Source organism: Hemiscyllium ocellatum, chromosome 13 (genome assembly GCF_020745735.1).
Source record: "Hemiscyllium ocellatum isolate sHemOce1 chromosome 13, sHemOce1.pat.X.cur, whole genome shotgun sequence".
Taxonomy (NCBI): domain Eukaryota; kingdom Metazoa; phylum Chordata; class Chondrichthyes; order Orectolobiformes; family Hemiscylliidae; genus Hemiscyllium; species Hemiscyllium ocellatum.
The window spans coordinates 69,039,885-69,061,476 of record NC_083413.1 but is presented as its reverse complement, the minus strand read 5'-3'; the positions used below and the strand labels follow the sequence as shown (position 1 = coordinate 69,061,476).

The following is a 21,592-nucleotide window of genomic DNA, read 5'->3' as shown; positions in this document are numbered from 1 at the left end:
AAACAGAACTATAAATAGGAGATAGCTCACTGCTGCTGGTTATTATATAGACTCTACTAGAGTGCAAGAACATCTCTGATTTGGAAACTATATTTGCTCCAGTAAACCTTCATCGTTATCTTTACACTTATCTATTCCTTTCACAAAAAAAAAGTTTGAATGGAATGTGCCAATAATGATTATTTTGTTTAAATGCAAGGACAGTTGCATGCGGTACGAATGCTGCATGTGTGTTCTCACGATAAGCTGTTTAGGTTTCACCAGTGATAAAGGAGCTGTTAACAAGAGGAAGGAAGCCAAGCATTTGGTAGGTTCTCTTTTTTTTCCCCCGTTTAAGGGTCCAACTCACAATGTCTAGTTGCAAGGAGTCTGTTACACTTGGATGTGTGTTCCATGCATCTGGTTGGCCATAGTGTGAAGGTTCTGAATGCTCCACAGGATCCGTTTTTGGTGTCCAACTATTGTCACTCCAATTTTGCAGAGGTCACTAGATATTAACCAAAACAAGATCAGTTAGAGTGACATAATAAGACATATGCTATATCATTTCTTTACTGTTTCTCCCAAAGATATGCCTATGTTGATTAGGCCAACACACATACTCCCATTTTTCACTGAGTATCTGGGGGTATTGAAACAAGATTTTGGCACTGAAGAGCAAACATATTGATACCCTAATTCCCAAAATCAATATTGATTACTTAAATGTATTTGTTTGCATTGTAAACCCATTCCAATGGCTGTGCTAAGGTGGGGGAGATGATTGAAGTTGCAGTCAATTAAATCAAATTTGCCTCGGTCCTATGTCTTGTTATTTCATTTTACACCTTCAGGAGTTACAAAGTCTCTAAAGGTAAAACTGCATGAGGCGTAGTGAGGCAAATTAAAATTCAGAAATATGGTGGAGAGAGATTGTCTTGGCATGGAACAGTTATCATTTTTGTATACTTAATAACCGACCTCTACAACACAATAAGTTCTTCTGGGACGTAATATATGTTTACAGCTGGCCATTCTATATAGAAGAGAACTAATTAAAAAGTTTGGAATAGAACATGTCTTGGAGATTGCAGGTAGTTCTGTGCACCACTCTGCCTATTACTATGGAAAAGTTAAGGGAGAAGATCTGTTGTGTGCATTTCCTTTTGCAAAAAAATCAAACTTGCTCATCAAGGCCACTAAAAATAGCACAGAAAGGACATACTTGTCTTAAATTAAATGTACAGTTAAATTGGAACCCAACAAGAGAAATCTCTTCAAAGGGAAGTCATTTAATGTGAATAATACTAGTTCAACCATACAATATTCATTACAAATTAGCAGCTTTGTGTAATTAAAATGTTCAAATATATACTGCTTTTTCTCCGATGAAGCAATAAAAAACATACTTTGGTAAACACGTTTGCTAATTGTCAAGGCAGAATGAAGCCTAATGGCAATTGAGGTTTGAATTATGTTTTGGTTAACCAGATGTCATTATGAAGACTTGGTTACTCTCTCTGCCAGCTGGTTAACCAACTAATCTCAAAATGCCATCTCCAGATGATCAAAAAGAAATCAGATGGGGAGAAAAGAGCTGCTCATAATAACAGAACCAACTGGAAAGAGTTGAATCAAAAGGCTTGCCCCTCAGGCCTATTTGGATTTAAAACAAAATTGCATTTTTGCAGTTAAACTCTGCCAGGTTAAATCTAGTCAAAAATGCCTCACGAAGCAGTTTTTGATTCCCTCGCCTCATTTCTTGCAGTCTTTGTGAAGCTTGTTTCCATTTCTTTCTTAAAGCAAGGAACTGCATCTATGATCATGCGCAATATGACTGACTGAAGAAAGGAATACACTTGAGCAATTAGTGTAACAGGAATTAGTTACCAAATCAAAGGTGAATTATGTTGACTCGGACAAATTAAAAATGGTGCAAATGTACTTTTAGTGCTATTTTCAATATCCTCGTAAATAAAAGCAATTTATCAACTCTTACAGTACCTGCTGTTTATATACACAACAGTATCCAGTGTAGTATAACCAGCTGAAGCAAAGTTCTCCTTGTACTGGCCCATTTTGATACCATCAAGCCATTCATCTACTGTTGTAATAGCTGATGAGTCTGGAGTGCATGGATCTTGTAAGGAATTGCCTGACCTGTGTATACAAAAAAGAAATTCTGGTGAACAGGGTCTGAAAACTTTTACTAGCGGCTCAAAGTGAGTTTCTTTTGATCTGGCCTTTGAAGCTATGCGTTCCGTTTTCACATTTAACATCTGTTAAATCTTACCAAGCTGCATCATTGGCTAGAGTTTTGAGGCAACTGGGGTTTCGTATCAGCTTGTCAAGAATGTTCACTATCTGACCGAACTTGGGTCTGTCTCCACGTGCTTTCTGCCAGCAGTCTAGCATCAGCTGATGAAGGACAGCAGGACAATCCATTGGTGCTGGCAAGCGATATCCCTCATCAATTGCTTTAATCACCTGCAGAAAATGCAAGAGTTTTACCCTGGCTTTCACTGATTTACATGTTTGTTACCTACAGTCTCTGGTCCTTGCAGTAATGTCCAATGGACTGCTTTATATTAATGGTTCAATGACTCATTGGCCACACATACAGCTAAGTAAAACTAACAGACAATAGCACAGGCCTGAATTCTGTGTAAGATGAAGAATTGAGGTATTTTTCTGATTTTGAAATAAATTATTACCCATGTTAAATATTCTAGTCAGCACTTGGGGACAGTCAGTTAGCTTTCAGTGAGCGTGTACAGGTTAACCTTCAATTGTAATTCGGAGTAATGCATATATTTAGGCTGGATTGTGATGAATAGCTAGATTGTGAATTAAAATACATCTTCTCAGAGTGACTAACAATGATGCACTGAAACCATCTCAATCACTGACCGTTTGAACATTATTCACAAATTATTTTACAAACATGGACTGAGGGGAAGAAATAGATCAGCCTATGCAAATCGTTTGGCACAGCTTTAGAAGGAAACTCTCTTTGGAATGAAGTAAAAATAGAAAGTGCTGGAGAAACTCAGGTCTGGTAGCATCCATGGAAAGAGAAACAGCCAACAGATATTTACACCATTCCAGAGATGCTGTCTAATCTGCTGAGTTTTCACTTCCAGTATTTGCAATATTTTGTTTTAAATCTTTGGAATTATTTCAGGTTATAACAATGTAGTGTGAACATTGGTAACCATCAGTTGTTCAATTGTTGCACCTGTTCACAGGTATATAAAATAATAAGACAACACAGTTGACAAGTTCATGGGGTTTTGTTGCTTACATCTTGATTGGACATTTCCCAATAAGGCCTCTCTCCGTAAGACATAACTTCCCACATAACAATCCCGTAACTCCATACATCACTGGCTGATGTGAATTTACGGTAGGCAATGGCCTCTGGGGCTGTCCATCGGATGGGGATCTTTCCTCCCTGAAAGCACATTACAAGCATAAGTGAGATACAGTGATAAATTTGGAAGCAAAGATACATGTAAAATGATTATCTGTGCGTGTATATAATTTCATAATTAGACAGGGAAATCTGGGAATATTGACTCAGTGGCAATGAAGAAATGGTGCTAAGGTAGTTAAAGGGGTGATTCGGATATTTGGCATTGTCAGTGGGGGGCTTATTAAAAACAAGGAAATTGTGTTTAAACCATTGTAACTTGTTGTTTGGGCCTCATCTGAAGTATTGTGTACAATTCCGGGAGTCCCACCTTTTGGAAATGATTTCAAGAACTTGGAGAGAACTCTTACCAGAATGTTACCAGGAGCTGAGAGCCTTCAGTTACGCAGAAGGATTGCTGAAGGTGAATTCGTCTCCCTGGGTTTGATCTTAACCTTTTGTCTGTACTAATAGATTATGAAAATGAGGGGTTTTGATTGAAGGAGGGGAAATTGTTTTGTCTGACAAGTTGATCAGTAAGGACAACTCTGATAAAATAATTTGTCTAAAGAAGTGGAAGAATAATTGGGAGATTTGCCAGTTGAAAGAGTGAGGGAAGTGGGTTCCATAGTGATTGAAGGAATCGGATTCTGAGGATTCTACACTGAAATGTGAAAAGTTTTCACACTTGATGAACTAGCTTTCCAGCTGAAACCCAGTGGGAGGAACAGATAAGGGTTTTCAAAATAAGGGAGTTTAAGCCAGCTAGCTATTTCCCCACTAAAGCATGCAACATAAGCAGAAAGGAGCTGTGCGCTGCTAAAGGGTAACGTGATCTGACAAGCGACGGAATGAATAATAATGAAACAACAGCAGGTATGCAACAGCAGTGCTACTTCATCCCTGCTGTTACTTCAGTTTTAACTTGAATGGTGGACAGTGGAGGAATAAGTACATTCCTTTTGCCACAGCTATGTATTTACATTTAGAAGACGGGGAAAAAAAAATCTGGAACAGCTTCACTTTGAGTTGGTAACCCAATTGCACAAAAGGCAATTTGACATGTGGGGAGTTAGACGAAACTGGACAGCTCTTTTAACCAGTCTGTACCAGTGTACTGTCAGCAGAATGACCTCCTTCCCTCCTGTAAAGTTCTCTGATTCCATGTCCACATCAGTTTACTAGATATGAATAATTAAAAGTTCAAAGAATTAAATATTTATAAAAAGTTTGTAATTAATCGGAGGTTCTTACTTTCAAACTCCAGATTGACCACAAGTCTCATGGGTACTTTTTTCTTAGATTGCTAAAACCAGGCAGAGAGCTTTTGAGGTGACCAGGCCAATCCAGATATCGTAGCTTCCAAATTAAAGGTAACTTTATTCAATTTCCACCACCAGGAAGAAAGAATTGTACACCTATTGTCTTTGACTGTGTCTCACATCTGCACACACACAACCTGGGTGCTGGGGAAAAATATAAGCACTACCACAGTTTGGTGGTAGGGCAGGGTTTTTTTTAAGAGGAAAAAAAAAGAAAAAAAATATAACCAGGAGCTTAGAATCTCCTCAGTTGAGAATGGACCCTGAGCTGGCTGGCTACAAAAAAAAATTAGATACTTTGCAGGGAGGGAATTCAAATGAAAGATAGAAAGGTCTTGCATTAATGTAGCACCTTTCACAACCTTGGTTTAACCCAAAATGCTTTACAGAGATCTACTGTTCTTCAAACAGCACTAACCCCCATATGAACAACTGAGAGGGAAGATGGGGCTTTCTGTCTAATGTTATCTCTAAAAGAAGGGACCATCAAAGCTGCTGCCTATTTTGTCCTATGGCTCCTGCTCTAATGGTCACATGCCTATGTTATTCCATCCTCATGGATTCTGCCTACCATGAGGCCTTGAGGTTTTGGATGTCTACAGTCCATTCCTGAGGCTACTCTAGTTAGCCAGAGTCTCCGTACTTGAAATCTACTGCATCTCCATTTCTATGTTACCAAAGAATGACTGGTTCCAGATATTCAGAGGTTTCTGTAGACATTTAAATTGCATTCTATTGTATAACATGTTAGTTACAGCTGTCTGGTACTGTTCTCTCATTCCTTTCTTAGAGTTCTGATAGCGTGAGACTATTGATGACCGAATTTTAACATGTTCACCATTATCATTTTCATTCCAAATTCACTATGCAGTTGCCCTCAGTGCTGCATTTGGAGAAGCAACCAAGATTTTGATTCTCAGCAGGGGCTTGAATCCAGCACCTTCCAAGTGAGAGTGTTTATCACTGAGCCATGGTTAGCTCTATCCGTTAAAATAGTGTTGAAGTGCCAGTAAATGTTGCTTGATGTGTCCACTCACCCTAGTTGTATAGGCAGCCTCTGGGTCATCCTCCAGAACTCTTGACAGCCCGAAATCTGAGACCTTGCAGACAAAATTGCCGTTCACAAGAATGTTCCTTGCTGCAAGGTCTCGATGTATGTAGTTCATGTCTGAAAGATATTTCATTCCTGACGCAATTCCTCTGAGCATTCCAACTAGCTGGATGACTGTGAATTGTCCGTCACGTTTCTAAATATAAATATAAAATATCATTATCAATTTTTTGTTCAATTAAGTAATAATCCTGAGAGGAATAACTCCACATTAAAGCTGAGTTAAATATAGACATAGTCTGAACAACAAATGTCTACAGACGTGAAAACAGCAGGAATTCTTCTCCATTAGCTCTGAGCTGACTTCCTATTATATCCTAAGAGAATCTCACACCACATCTATTTATAACAGGAGTTTCACTTTAAACAGAATATAGCATTGCTGCAAAACCATAAAGTGAGTCTCTGAGGGAATGAAGTCTTGCACGGTCGTCCATTTTCAAAAGAGTTTCTTCACCCCACCTTAATTTGTGACAAGAGTATTTGAGCTCTCAATTGCTTCTCTTAATATTCAGAAGAAAATGGAACGAGGTGAAATGAGCATCACCATGGAATGCCAGGAAGTTTGCAGTTAGCTTGAATTAGAGGATAATTTTACCATCTTGGGTGTAATTTACATTTATCCCTGTTAGAGCCAGACCCTCTCTTCAACCCCCTTGATGGGTGCAACAAAGATGTTTAGTTCTTTTTAGCAAGTAGCTGTGACACACTTAAAAGATAGCCTGGTCAAAATTAAGGAGCAAATTATCAGGCTTTCTTCAGTGAAAGAGGAATTTTACCACGTGCTACCATCAAGAAAAGATAATAAAAAGCAAAACCAAACAGATTTACAAAGGTAAAAATGGCATAGTGTCTAGTCTAAAAAGAAAAAAATCAAGAACATATGTATAGTTGCAACATTTTAAAAGATATTTGGACAGGGACATGAGTAGGAAAGGTTTAGAGGGAGGTGGGTCAAACACAGGCAAGTGGCACTCGTTTAGTCTGGGAAACCTGGTAGGCATGGACAGGTTGGACCAAAGGGTCTGTCTCTACGCTGTGTGACTAAGTCTACAATATATAGTATTAAGAATTTCTTGGGCCCTTGAAGTGTTAGATTTTAGCCTGAGACCGCAATTATTTACTTGATTTTTAAAAATCTTTTGCAGCGTAAAATTTATTGGTATCCTTGAGTTCTCCACAAATGCATACTACCCCAAATTGATGTTTTGTGAGTTTCAGAGAATCTGAGAGAAAGAGGGAGCAAACCTTTCAAACCTCATCTACAAATCTATTTTCTTCTCTCTCTCTCACTTGCACCCTCTCTGCTGAAAATCTGTCATCTGTGTACTCTTCCATATGGTTTGTTTTTCCAAAAAACTGGATAATCCTCAGGCAGCTTTTGTCCCAAGATATGAAATTTTCAGAAGGTTGTCAATCCAGTAGTGGACACAGATCTGAGTGACTGGTTTCAGTCATTTTGATGCATATTAATTTCAGTTCAGATTGAATGTTGGTTATGTGTAATGGTGCAACCTATAGTTAGAGGATCACTGCAGCCACCTTTAAGCTGGGATGTTTCTCCCTTAGACTAAAATTGTTTCAATGAAAAGTCGGAGCTATAGGAAAATCAAAAATTAATCATTCATTGTTACCATTATCAAACAAGACTGCACAGGGCAATTTTAATTTAACTCATGATCTGCAATTTTTTTCAACTTTATCCTCTTATGTAAACTTGATCTCTGGACATGACTCTTGTCAGTCAAGTCTCTTTTCTTGTCACCTGAAGTCTGCTTTCTAGAATCCTGTTTTCAGACTCCTCTGTTTCACCACCATTTACAGAAGCCATCTCTTCAACAAAATTTGGCTCCCTCCAGATCTCTCCTTCTCCAGCTCCATTTCTCATATGGCTATTTGGTGCGCGATACATTCCTTCACTTTAACATAGTCGTCAAACTGAGTAAATGACAGATCTCTCTCTGCTTGCTTACAAGTTAGAGAGATGGCCTTAATAGAACTTCATTCATAATCTGATTTTTCCTCAGCAGAGTGGCCGAGCAAAGACTGATAGCCAAGTTTGGTACCAATGGGTATGGCCTCAACCGGGATCTTGGATTCATGTCACACTACAGGTGACCCCACTACACTACACACTCTCGCATGCACATACACACACACTCTCTCTCACGTTCTTACATACTCTCTCTCTCTCTCTCTCTCTCTCTCTCTCTCTCTCTCTCTCTCTCCCTCCCCCTGCCCCCCCCCCCCCCCCCCTTCTCTTGTGCTCTCGTTCTCTCCCTCCATCCCACATACACATACAAGTCTATGGAGTGAATTTGTAATTGCAGATACATTCTATTTAATTCCAAAAAGCACAAAATGTGCAGGCAGTCAATCTATGTAACTTTTTATAAATCCCTGCTTTGGAAATAGAATCAGTCTGGCCCAAGATTAGGATACAGACAGTCTGTAACCTCACAGCTTTAATGAATTGTCTGAGCTGAGAGGTTTTTTTTCCATAAAACTTTAAGTTATCTCAGGAATGTGACTTGAAAGAAGTTCTGGGATTTACATACTAATGAACCAAAACCTGCAACCCATTCTAAAAGATGAAAAACTTAACAGCAATCTAGGTTTGATCAATATATCATTTCTGCTGCATGACCCTGAGATCTTTTGCTATAAATTCTATGTCTTATGATCCTGCTCCACTAGCTACCTGATGAAGGAGCGGCGCCCTGAATGCTAGTACTTCCAAATAAACCTGTTGGACTATAACCTGATGTTGTGTGATTTTTAACTTTGTCCTACAGCGGCACCTCCACCATCGTAATAATCAAAGAGCATTCAGATAACAAACCAAGAAAGCTCAAAAAGAAATCTACCCTATTGGGAATGAATAAATAATGAAATGTTATGCATTAGAAAATATCAGGTAGAATTTAATATGCTGATTTCACAAGACTTGGTTTGAGTTCTCATACACTTCAAATATTATTACACACACCTCTGGAGCAGGTGGGACTTAAACCTGGGATTCCTGCCTCAAAGATTACCACTGCATCACAAGAAGGCCTTTTTATATACTTTTAGAATGGATGATCTGTAGACCAGCCAAGATATAGTTAACTTCACAGGCCGATACAAGTGCTATTTACTGGCTTATTCTTTTCATTTACTTGCTCAATGACTCGTTAGCAAGAAGGTAAAGGTCAAGTTGCCACAATCCTGATGGACCTTAGGGTTGTTTTCTCACCACGTGGAGGCAACTGGTGGTGGTTTCAACACATCTCTGGCGAGAGGAAAGATTGAGAAGGAGAATCCTTCATGGCAACCTCAGGTGGTGCAGGAATGAAACCCACACTGTTGACGTCATTCTGCATTGCAAACCAGCTGTCCAGCCAACTGAGCTCACTGCCCCATGCTGGCAAGAACAGCATGTGTTGGCAACTGACTAATTGGCAACTGAATAATTAAAAATTAGTGATTTATATTCCCAGCTTTTTAATGACACCTCCAAAGTAAACAGTTTTTAATTGTCGCATTACGCTTTTTATACAATACCCACCATTTTTATCAGAAGCCTATCACCATTCTGACATCCTATGGATGCAGAGCATTGATTCTTCATACTCAATTATTTGTATAATCACTAATTATAAACCTTCACAACTGGTATTACTGGGAACTCCCATCCAATATCATTTAGCTGAACCAAGTGAAACTTGAGGGTAATGTCTTGCCCTCTTATGAAATGCCCCAGTTGAGCTATGGGAATTATGGCAGCTACCAGACCTGGAGGACCCATGCCCTAGCCCCCAGTCCCAACTGAATCATGCCAGAAATCAGTCCCTTAGCCATCAAAATATTTATCTTGCTTTCTATATCACCAAGTAAATGAGAGGGTCAAAGCACTTGAATAGTCACAAGTACAAACTTAGGAAAATATGGGTTTTACTAAATTGATGTGAACCAGCTAATTTCTTCTGATGTTACTGAATCAATTATCAATTGCCAATGATCAATTTCCACTCGTGAATATATTAAAAAATTAATAATCATTACTCACCCAATAATGCAGTCTTACTATATTGTTCTGAATTACACTGAGTAAATTTCAAAAGCATATGATCTTGAGTTATTTAACTTGCAATCCTGCTTATACATCTTAAAATAGCCAACTTAGCTTCCTGCATTATTTTCCAAATGGAAGAAGTCCATTCTTTCTCAGAGATGTCTAAAGCTCCATTAAAGCAACAGCCTGCCTAAGGTAAACCAAGAACCCAGGAAATCCCACATCTTCCCCAAATGAAACAAGAAGGTTTTGAATGAGCAACAAACTGGGATGGTTCATCAACCAATTCCCAAACTGCTCGTTTAGTTGAGTGACTTTAACTATTCTCTCTGGAACTGTCTTCACTCCCAAATTGAGATAGGTAGGTTTCAGACCTTATGCAGTACCCCTGAAATTACTGAAATAATATTATTCAATTCAGCATCTGCTCTGGCTGTCTGATGTTATGAATTCAGAGAATGAAGATTGATTTCCAAATTCACTGACGAAATTTCCCAACTGGATCTGAGTCTAACAGTTAAGTGCCACTAAAAAGTACATGGGTCTTGTATCTGGATTGTGATGCTTCAAATCTCCTTCCTGTCTTTGAAAGTTTACACTCTCCTATGATATAGACAGCATTTGGTAGGTGCAGTGAAGTGGGGTTTTTCTACACTGTACAAAATCTGCTGAAATATTTTTTCATGAAGCCACATCATTTGACAGGGCAGTTTAAACAGTGTACCTTTCATATTAAGGGAAGTGGCAAAGAAGTAATAAATTATTCAAAATGGCAGAAGAAACATGATAGGATTATTAATCTGGACCAAGTATGAAGTATTGTTGTGCAGCCAAGCTGTCTGTTGCCGCTGTGAAATTGTGCTCCATGGAAAAGCTGCACACCGTGTATGAAGAAACCTGAAGCAAATCACACTGGACCTGGCTCTCTAATGAAGGTGGCACACAAAGTTATTGCTGAAGAATTGTGAGGCAGCAATTATCATATGACTAAAATTAACTACCATTTTTGCCAGAAGAAACAGAGGCTGAACTAACTTCATACTGCATTCTAGATAATGACACCACCTGCAACGATGAAGGGCAACAGTTAACAATTGCAATGATATCGATAGTAGCATTCATGAAAGCAACTAGGCAGAAGGGAGAGTAATGTGTATATACATCCAAACATGTTCTTGATGAGCAAACTAATCTAGAAATAAATCTGCTCATAACAATTCGCCTCCATGTGTTTGAAGGACGTAGGCAGAGTCTCTCCTTTGGGTGAGTCATTATCACTTCAATAATAACAAATTACCAGAGTATTAATTAGAAAGCAGGCCATACCCTCAGAAATGAGTCGAGAGATCCATTCTCCATGTACTCCGTTATTATCATTACAGGCTTGCCTAAAGGAAGGAGAGAAGATCAGTGAATATAAAGTAGTACAAAATGAGTGTTTGGGGCTAGTTTTATTGCAAGTCCAATAGCGTAATCACATTCAATCACCCCAGTACTCGCAGATTACATACAGAACTGATAATGTTGAATGAAGATTTTTGAAGGGATAAAGTTCCCAGTGGCATTGTGATCACATAAACCTCAAGCTGATGGAATAATAGCCTTTAACTGCAGAAGCCAAAAGCAGGACCAATTTTTTTTCAGATACTCGTGCATTCAAAATTTATACTTACCTAATTCTGGTTTGAAACAACAGTCAATGGTCAAGTTGCTGTGGTGTTAATGGCTCTAACCAATACATGACAGAAGGCCTCACCAAATCATCTTGGATGACAAGTATAAACTGATCAGTGGAGAACCTCCTGTATTAGTACCTGACACAACTTCAGTAAATATAAATGTTGTAGTCCTGAGTAACAATTATTTTTCTATGTTAAATATTAGTTTGGGGGGGGGGGGGTGGCTAAACATTTATGTTCAAATTACTCTTGACATGGGAGTTAACTGTATCAGCATTAAGCACTTCACTTCATGTTATTATCTGAGCTCTATGTCTGAGAATATTTAATCTAGTTCAGATCAGAACCTATAGAAAATTTTCCCAGGCAAGTGAAGATGTGAGCTTGAGTTTCATTTGTTGTTGTCGTCACATGTACTGAAATACAATGCAAAGTATTGTTTTATGTGTTATACAGGCAGATTTTACCATTCAAGTGCATCAGGATAGCAGAACAGAATACAGTGTTATAGCAGAGAAGGTGCAGGAAGAGAGATCAGAATTAACATTTGAGAGGTCTATTCAAAAGTCTAATAACTGCAGGGGGAAAAGCTGTTCTCGAATCTATTCACATGTGTATTCAAACTTTTATATCCTTCTGCCTGATGGAAAAGTGTATAACTAGGGTGGGAGGACTTAGATATCTCATGCAAAATTAATATTGTTTACACAATACCATGCAAGAGCTATAAAAAAACACTATATTGGACAAACTAGCAGGAAACCTGCCACCAGGATATATGAACACCAGCCGGCCACCAAAAGACACGACCCATTCTCACTAGTTTCTATACATACAGACAAAGAAGGACACCACTTTGACCGGGACAACACACACATCCTAGGACAAAGACACGAGCATTCTTTAGAGGCATGGCATTCTAACCAGAACTCTATCAATAAACATCAATTTAGACCCTGTTTACCTTCTCTTGAAGAAAAGAACCAAAAATGATATCACCCACCTTAAGAAACCAAGAGCTACAGACAGAGAGGCAGGTAATATCACCAGCGCTTCACCAGAGACTCTCGCTGATGATGTTACCTAGTCATGGTGACAAAACATCCGAAAACAAACCTTCAAGCTCAGCAAGCTAACTTACATACTTATGTTGGTTGCTTTCCTGAGGCAACAGGAAGTATAGATGGAGTCAGCAGATGGAAGGCTGGTTTGCGTGGTGGACTGAGCTATGTTTCTTGTGATCTTGGACAGAGCAGCTACCATACCTCGCTGTGATGCATCCAGGTAGATACACCAAAGAAAGCATCCTATAAAAATTAGAGTCTTTCTGAGTGCACTGAACTTCCTTAACCTTCCTCAGGAAGTAGAGACTTTGATGTTCTTTCTTGGGTGGTCCAGCACAGCTTGCTGGTGATTCTCACTCCCAGAAACCTGATACTCTCGACCATCTCCACCTCAGCCCCATTGATGCAGACAGGGATGTGTCCTCCACTCTGCTTCCTGAAGTCAATGACCAGTTCCTTTATTTTGTTGATGTTGTTCGAGAGATAGTTGACTTTACACCATGTTGCTAAGCATTCAATTTCTTTGTTATGTTCTGTGGTGGTGTGGTCAGCAAGTTTGTAAATGGAGTTGGTGGAATTTGGCCACACAGTGGTGTGGTATAGTAGTATAGTAGAGGGGTGAGTGCACAGCTTTGCGGGGTATCGGTATTGAGGATTATGGTGGAGGAGGCGTTGTCATCTATTCTTACTGATTGTGGTCTATGGGTCAGGAACTCCAGGATTCAGTTAGAGTGGGGGGAACTGAGACCGAAATCTCAGAGTTTGGAGATGAGGTTGTTTGGAATTATGATGAAGGTGGAACTGTAGTCAATAAGTAGGAGCCTGACGTAGGTATTCTTGTTGCCAGGTGTTCCATGGATGCGTGTAGGTCCACGTACTGGTGTCCGCCGTGAACTCTTTACGCCTTGGCAAAATGCAAAGGATAAAGAAGAATTGGTTGAGCCATGACTAGCTTCTCATAATTATGGAAGTCTAAGCTACTGGGCAGTAATGATTGAGGCACACTGCATGGTTTTTCTTTGACATCAGGATAATGATGCTCTTCTTGAAGCAGGTGGGGACTTCAGATGCTAGTAAGGGGTGATGAAAGATGTCTGTGACTACTCTCGCTAGCTGGTCTGAACAGGATCTGAATGCGTGGCTGGGGACTCCATCCAGACCAGTGCTTTCCAAAGGTTCACTCGCAAGAAGACCAATCTAACGTCTGCGGTGGTGACCATGGATAGGTGTGCATCCGAGGCTGATGGGACAGGTGATGCACTCACTTTGAAAAGAAGGGAAGGTATGATGCATTGAGCTCCTTGGGTAGAAATGTACTTGTTACCTGCGATTCTGAAGTTTTGTCTTCACTTTGTAGCTCATTACTTTTTGTAGGCCTTGCCATGAGTGACCAGTATCTGTGTGGTTGGTCTGGGTCTGAAGCTTAGTTCAGTATTGCCTCTTGATGTCTCTGATGGCCTAATAAACGTTGTATCCATATTCCCAGTACAGGAAATGTGCGGAGGGAGTTAAATGCCCTTAAGATGACATTATGTTGGGATCTCAACATCATCCCTCCTTTTTACTGGCTTTCACTGAGGTGAGACTCTGGCGAAGTTGCTTAAAGAACAATGAAGTAACTCTTTAACCCATAATCCCTAATTTCATTCCTTTCCATTTTTAAGGTACAGTCAGTGAAACTGACAAGACAGTAAGGTTTTGATCGGTGAAACTGAAGGGCTTTAGTCATGACCAGATGAGAGGATGCTGCTTACAGATTTGAGTGTTTTCATTGCTTAGAAGTGATTTGATATTCCATGGAAGCCTTAATCTCCCCTGTCCAGGATGTCCTGTACTTGCAAAGGCATGTAGATATGGTGGCAGGTATTACAATCACATTGGAGCTCATTGTACTGCTCTAGCTTACTTCCATGCTGATGGGCACGAGTGGAAACATCGCTAAGATCTCTAGCACCACTCATCAATGGCAGGAACAACAGCTCCATCTGCTCAGCCACATGTCCCTCCACAAGCCAGCAATGAGATCCAGTTGCAAGGAGACCAGATTTCCCCACACATGTCATCTCTTTTGGGAGTCTGCAAACATTGGCTGTGAAGGCTGAAGCTTTCAGAGTTTGCTGCTGACCTTTTTGACCTCCTGGGCCAAAGCCTCCTTTTTGACCTCCTGGGCCAAAGCCCAGAGTACATGTATTGCCAGTGAGTCATAAGATGTCAATCACTGGAGGACCATCCACCATCCCTGCGTCCCTGTCTTGCTCTATTCACTTACATTGGCAGAAAGTAGAAAAATGTGAATATTCATACGTCTTCTGTAGAGAGAATGGAAAAAGAATTTAGTGCAAGGATAGTATGAAGAATGGCTACGAGAGCAAAAGGACGAAAGTGAGCGCTGTCTGTTCAGCTGGAAATATGAGGTGCTTGTCCAGAGAGGAGTGAAGTGCAAGGTTTGTTGTCTTGAGGATAGTGATGGTGAAGTGAGTGTGTAGGGTTTGGCACCCACAGTACAATGTCACTTATCTTTCCCATCCTCCTCAGGCTCTGGTTCCCTTTGATGTACTATATGCAGGATAAAGAAACCGCAATTTGCTGATTTCTTCCATCACATCCAATAATAGCTGCTTGCTTGGAAGAGTTGTCATCTTCCTCCTGCACTTGGAAGAGCTCACAGTCACCCTCCATAAATGTTGAGGTGGAGGTCTTGGGTTTGATGTCGAAGGATCCTTACGTTGCTGTGATGCAACAGATAGATGTTGAAAGTGTTGGATGGGGTATCAATCAAGTAAGCTGCATTGTCCTGGACGATGTTAAGCTTCTTGAGTGTCATTGCAGCTCTACTTATACAGGCAAATAGCAGTATGTCATTCACATTCCTCACTTATGCCTTGCAAATGATGGACAGGCTTTAGGAATTGGTTCAGTTCAGTTTCTATGTAAAAATTAAAAATCAATATTTTGTTATTGGGAGAATTAAGCAATGATAATGTCACTGAGTGTCAAAGGGTGATGGTTATATTTCTCTTGCTGGAGATCATCATTGTCTATTGTCAATTGTCACAGTCATTTTTAGTCAAAGATTCTATAAGAAATTAAATTTCTATAGATGGCTTCCTGATAATTCACTGCAGCTTTTTAAAGAGACATTGAAAACCTGGCCAAATTGAATAAAAATTTCCATGGATCTTTTGTGAAAGTGATTAGCAGAAGTCCATTGCAATTCATCCCTTTGATCAAAAGTTCAAGAATCTAAGGTTTAGATTCAAGAAGCTAATATTGGGGATTTTTGAAAATTCACTTGTGGGATGTGAGTGTCACTGGCTAGGCCAGCAGTTACTATCCATCACTAATTGGCCTTGCAAAGATGGTGGTGATCTGTCTTATTGAATCGCTGCAGTTCCTGAAGAAGGGCTTATGCCCGAAATGTCGATTCTCCTGCTCCTTGGATGCTGCCTGACCTGCTGCGCTTTTCCAGCAACACATTTTTAAGCTCTCATCTCCAGCAGGTGCAGTCCTCACTTTCTCCTCGCTGCAGTTCATGTACTGTAGGTTGACCCACAATGCAGTTAGGGAAGGAATTCCAGGATTTTGACCCAGCAATAGTAAAGGAACGGCAATATACTTTCAAGTCAAAATGGTGAGTCGCTTGGAGGGGAACATGCAGGCGTTATTTCCATGTATCTGCTGCCTTTGTTCTTCTAAGTGGGAGTGGTTATAGGTTTAAAACATGCTGCTTCAGGATTTTCTGTGATTTCTGCAATGCATCTTCTAGATAGTACACACTGCTGCTACTGACAGTCAGTAGTGAAGTGACTGTTTGTTTGTTTGATTGTATGGGATGTTTTGTCCTGAATGATATCAAGCTACTTAAGTATGTTGGAGTTCCGCTCATCCGGCCAAGTGGGGAATATTCTATCACACTCCTGACTTGGACCTTGTAGATGCTTGAAAGACTTTAGGAATCAGATAAGTGAATTATTTACAAGATTCCGAGACTCTGATCTGCTCTTGTAGCCACTATATTCATATGGTGAGTCCAGTCCAATTTCTGGTCAATGGTAACCCCAATGATGTTGATAGGAATTCAGAGATTGTAAACTACTGAATGTCAGAGGGCGGTGGTTACATCCTCTCACATATTTGTGTAGTATGAATATTTCTTGCCACTTTTAAAAGCTAAACCTGAATATTGTCCAGGTCATCTTTCATTTGGCAATTGACTGACCTGACTGAGAGACTGACTGCTTCAGTATCTGAGGAGTTAGAAATGGTGTGCGTATGCCAAGGATTGCACTTCCTGACTTCTGAACTTTAGCTGTTCCCTCCACCACCCCCCCCCACCCCCACCAATCATAATGATGGATTTGGTGATTTTTTTTGTTAAAGCAAAGCATCCCTGTTTAAAAAAAGTATATTATTTTTGCCATCTGCAGGTTGGGTAGTGGGTAATATACCAGTTAAATGGATATCAGACAAACCATTAAAGCTGTCAATATTGTAAAGCTTGCTAAGAGGCTTTTATAATCTATTGGGATATTGATGTTCTGCCACTACATGCCTCTAATAATCCCTTGCATTAGAAAGAAAATGTATTATAATGGGAGACCAGCTATCATTACTTGATTAACAAAGCCCCTCAGAAATGGCCATTGCTGGAGATGCAAGGGGAATGGCAGGATGCCTTCATTCTGAAGTGCACTGAGGAGGGTAACAGTAATTGTGCTGCAGGACTTTTCTGGTGACTGGAGGGGTGAAGCTCCATTGCTATTGTCGCAGTTCTGAGAGCATCTATTACTTTTCAAGACTCTTGAGGCTTATGGGATTTCCTGTTCAAGATGCTGCTTGCAGCCATCTCACATTGCTGGGCTCCTTTCCATCACCATCCAGATGTTGGGAACGAGCTGTTAATTGACCATTTAATCATTTCAAATTGCAACCTTTGTCCCTAATGACTGAGTCTCTGCCCTTCCAGTCACTGGACCCAGCAACATGACTCCATCTGGGGTTTACAAAACACCCCCTGTGAGTCCAGCATCTGGGGAAGGTTAAAATGTGGAAGCTCGAGTGAAGCAAAGTTGCAAATGGAAATAGGAATGTTGGACTCGATGACCCTTGCTTATTCCACATTGAATAACTTTGTAGTAATTAATTGTTTTTGCTTCATCAGTGTTTGGATCCAACGAAGCAACAGATGGCACTGCCACATCCCCACCCCAACAAATTGTCTAAAAATCTGATCTCCTGAGTGAACAGTCTCTGGATCACTACAGAAATAAGCACTTGGTTCAGAAAGGTGCACAAGGACTGAGTATACTGAATATAAGGTGACATGCAGAGATTGGTATTATTCAAAGCCCTTGCCCACTTGCCTGGCATATTTTCACACACCCGCTCTAGTTTGTTATCAGTTACCATGCAGAACAGTATTAAGAAATTTGAGAAACTAGCTTAAACATGCAAGCATCAGGTTTTGGTACAAAAGTCAAGGATCACATTTCAACAATGTCTCTAGAATAAAATTTAAGATCATACAGCACAGATGTAAAAATTATTGATTTCAGGCTGAGAGATATTTTCTTGCTGGAATAGGACTTGAATCCGATTAGGGATTGTGCTTTCACATGTTGTAATTCAGATGGTTCAAATTCAAAGCTCGAAAACCAAAATAGCAACTGTGTGTAACTGGGAAAAAAAGCTTCTTTTTAGCCTGACCAGGGAATGAATGTCTTGGTTAGACTGGCAGGAAAACAGTCAACTCCAGGGGGAACTCTCGTTAGACTCCAAAGGAAAGACAACTCTTGGATGTATCGACCCTGGGAGTGCTAGGAAAACTGTTTCGTTTTTGTGCTGTTTAAAAATTGAAAAAGCTACTTTGGAAGGATTCCTGAATATATAATCATTGGATTTCTAGAAAAATAAAGACCTTGGGTAAGCAGGTACTATTACCACGTAACCTAGATACAGCAAACAAAAAGTCAAGTGCATGGATAAATTTTATTTAAATACCCTGTCAGTCATTCCTCCACGGTTGCTGTCAGAAAGTACTGATCTATCTACTGCTGCTGAGCAGATGTCATGCAATTGTAGGAGGCAAAAAAAAATTAAGATCCCACTGAATACGTATGGCATTATTTCTTTAACGTCCGTCTCCATGTAATTTGGAGAAAGTATTGCCTTTTTGTGCAAATCCTGACTGTTGAACACAGTTGCAATAAACTCAGATTCCGAATGCAAGCCAAAGTTCATTGCAGGCAACTTAGAAAAGGCTGGGTGCATTTAAGTACCAGCTACCGGCCACCAATTTAGCCTCTCTGGCTAACTGAACTTGTCAGTGTTTTTGTATGTATTTATGAAACAAGTGAATTTTCAATCAACAGTTCATAACAATTCTCCTCAGCAGCTTAAGAACAAAGAACAGCACAGCACAAGAACAGTCCCCTCAGCTCACTAAGGCTGTGTCAAAACAATATGTCTTTTTAAACTCACAACTTTTTGCCTCTATACAGTCTCTTTCCCTCCACTTGCTGCCTGTTTATATCTATCAAGATGTCTCTTAAGCATTGCTACTGTGTTGCCTCTCTGGCACTGCATTCCAGGCACTTACCACCCTCTGTGTTTAAAAACAAACTACCTCTCTCATCTCTTTTAAACATAGCCATTTTTACCTTAAGCCTATGTCCCCAAATAACTGACATTTCAACCCTGGGGTAAAAAAGACTTTACGTGCCTCATTATTGTGTAAATTTGTATCGGGTCACCCTTCATTTTTTAACGTTCAAATGAAAACAAACCAAATTTGTCCAATCTCTCCTCATAGCTAACGCTCTCCAAACCAGGCAACGTCCCGACACACCATCTCTGTACCCTCCCTATACACGCACATTTTTCTAGTAATATGGCAACCAGAACTGTGCAAAATATTCCAAATGTGGCTTAAATAAAGTTCTTTACAGCTGCAATATGACTTGTCAATTGTTATACCCTTTGCCCAGTGATAAAAGCAAGTATGTTATATGCTTTTTTGACCACCTTATCCACTTGTGTTGCCACTTTCAGGGAACAGTGCACTGCATGTCTAGATCACTCTGTAGGTTGATTCCATTGAAGGTTCTGCCATTTACTGTGTGCTTCTCTCCTGCATTTGATCTCTTAAAATGCATCACATCGCATTTGATTTGATGACACTCCATCTGCCATTGCTCCCCCAAGTCTCCAGCCTGTCTATTCGTAAGAATCTTCTTCAATAATTTCCCTATTACTGATTTTCTTAAATAAAGGAACAAGGTTAGCTATTATCCAGTCCTGTGGGATCTCTGCTATAACTAAAGAGATCACAGCAATTTCGTACAAGACCCCAGCAATTCCTCACCTGTCCCCCTCAGCATCCTGGGGAGTAGTCTACTTTAATCCTTTGCAAAACACCCAACATCTCCACCTTTTGTATATTGACATCAATGTGCCCCTCCTGAGACTCATCATCCACCATGTCCTTTTCCTTCTTAACGAATACTCTGCATCAGAATTTAAAAGACTTCCTCAGGCTTCGGGTATATATTCCCTTTGTTTGTCCTTGAATGAACTTACCCGTTTCCTAGCTACCCTCTTGCTTGTTACTTATGGATAAAACTCCACAGAGTTTTTCTTTAATCCTATTTGCCAACCATACTCATGGCTCATTTAGGCCCTCCTAACTCCTTGTTTGAGTTCTTTCCCGTTATCTTTGTATTTCTTTAAGGCTCGGTCTGTCTTCAGTTTCTTAAACCTTACACATGCTTCGTTTGTCTTTTTGACTAAGCTCTCAATTTCTCTTGTCATCCAAGTTTCCTGAATCTTGCTATCTTTTTCCATGTTTTTCACAGGAACATGCTGGCCCTAAAGACTAACCAACACACCTTTAAGCAATGTGGACTGACATTCAAACTACATTCCCTAGTTCCCAACTAATGCTTTGGTATTTAGCCTTCCCCCAATTTAATACTTTCACCCGAGGACTACTCATGTCCTTACACATAAGTTAATTAAAATACGCAGAATTATGGTCACCTTTTCCCAAAATACTCTCCACTGAAACGTCCATCACCTGGTCCAGTTCATTTCCCCAATTTTCCACGTATGGAGTCAGATATTATGAGGGGGCATAGCTTTAAATTAAGGGGTGGTAGGTATAGGACAGATGTTAGGGGTAGATTCTTTACTCAGCGAGTCATGAGTTCATGGAATGCCCTGCCAGTAACAGTGGTGGACTCTCCCTCTTTATGGGCATTTAAACGGGCATTGGATAGGCATATGGAGGAAAGTGGACTAGTGTAGGTTAGGTGGGCTTGGATTGGCGCAACATCGAGGGCCGAAGGGCCTGTACTGCGCAGTATTTTTCTATGTTCTATGTTCTATGTTCTAATACCGGATCTGATATGGCCCCTTCCTGAGTTGGATTACTTATATGTTTCAAAACATTGCACTGGATGCACCTATTAAATGCTACCCTGTCCAAGCCACTGGCACTAAGTGAGTCCAATCAATATAACAGAAGTTAAAATCACCCACCCCAATGACCCTGTTGTTTTTAGGTTTTTCTATAAGCCGTCCACATATCTGGTCCTCTACCCACTGGCTGCAGGGAGGCCTGTTTACAATCCCATCAAAGTGATTGCACCCTTCTTATTCCTCACTGGATGAGCTCTCCCAGGTGTCCTCCTCCATACAACAGTGATATTCTCCCTTATCAGGAATGCAAATCCCCCACCTCTTTTATGACCCTCACTGTCTCACCCAGAACATTAGGCTATCAATCTTATCCCCTCTCTAAACCAAATCTCTGTAATAGCTGCAACATTGTTATATGTATTAATCCATGCTCTAAGTTCATCAGCCTCATCTGTCATAATCCTCACATTAAAAGAAATACACTTCAGACTGTCAGTACTGCCATGTTCAGTACCTCCCCCTGTCTGTTCTTCCACTGGGCCTTACTGGC

The 21,592-nt window shown here is 40.2% G+C and overlaps 1 protein-coding gene across 1 annotated transcript in view; it reads right to left on the bottom strand.

Moving 5' to 3' along the window:
- Positions 1–206: 206 nt before the first annotated feature.
- epha4b (eph receptor A4b) overlaps positions 207–21,592 on the bottom strand; it is a 317,518-nt gene continuing 296,132 nt past the window's right edge. The window contains exons 11-16 of the mRNA XM_060834906.1: positions 11,208–11,269; positions 5,751–5,960; positions 3,284–3,433; positions 2,273–2,466; positions 1,984–2,139; positions 207–487 (exon numbers count right to left, since the gene is read on the bottom strand). Of these exons, the coding sequence (XP_060690889.1) occupies positions 373–487; positions 1,984–2,139; positions 2,273–2,466; positions 3,284–3,433; positions 5,751–5,960; positions 11,208–11,269 (887 nt within the window). The 3' untranslated portion in view covers positions 207–372. The remainder of the gene's footprint in view (positions 488–1,983; positions 2,140–2,272; positions 2,467–3,283; positions 3,434–5,750; positions 5,961–11,207; positions 11,270–21,592) is intronic.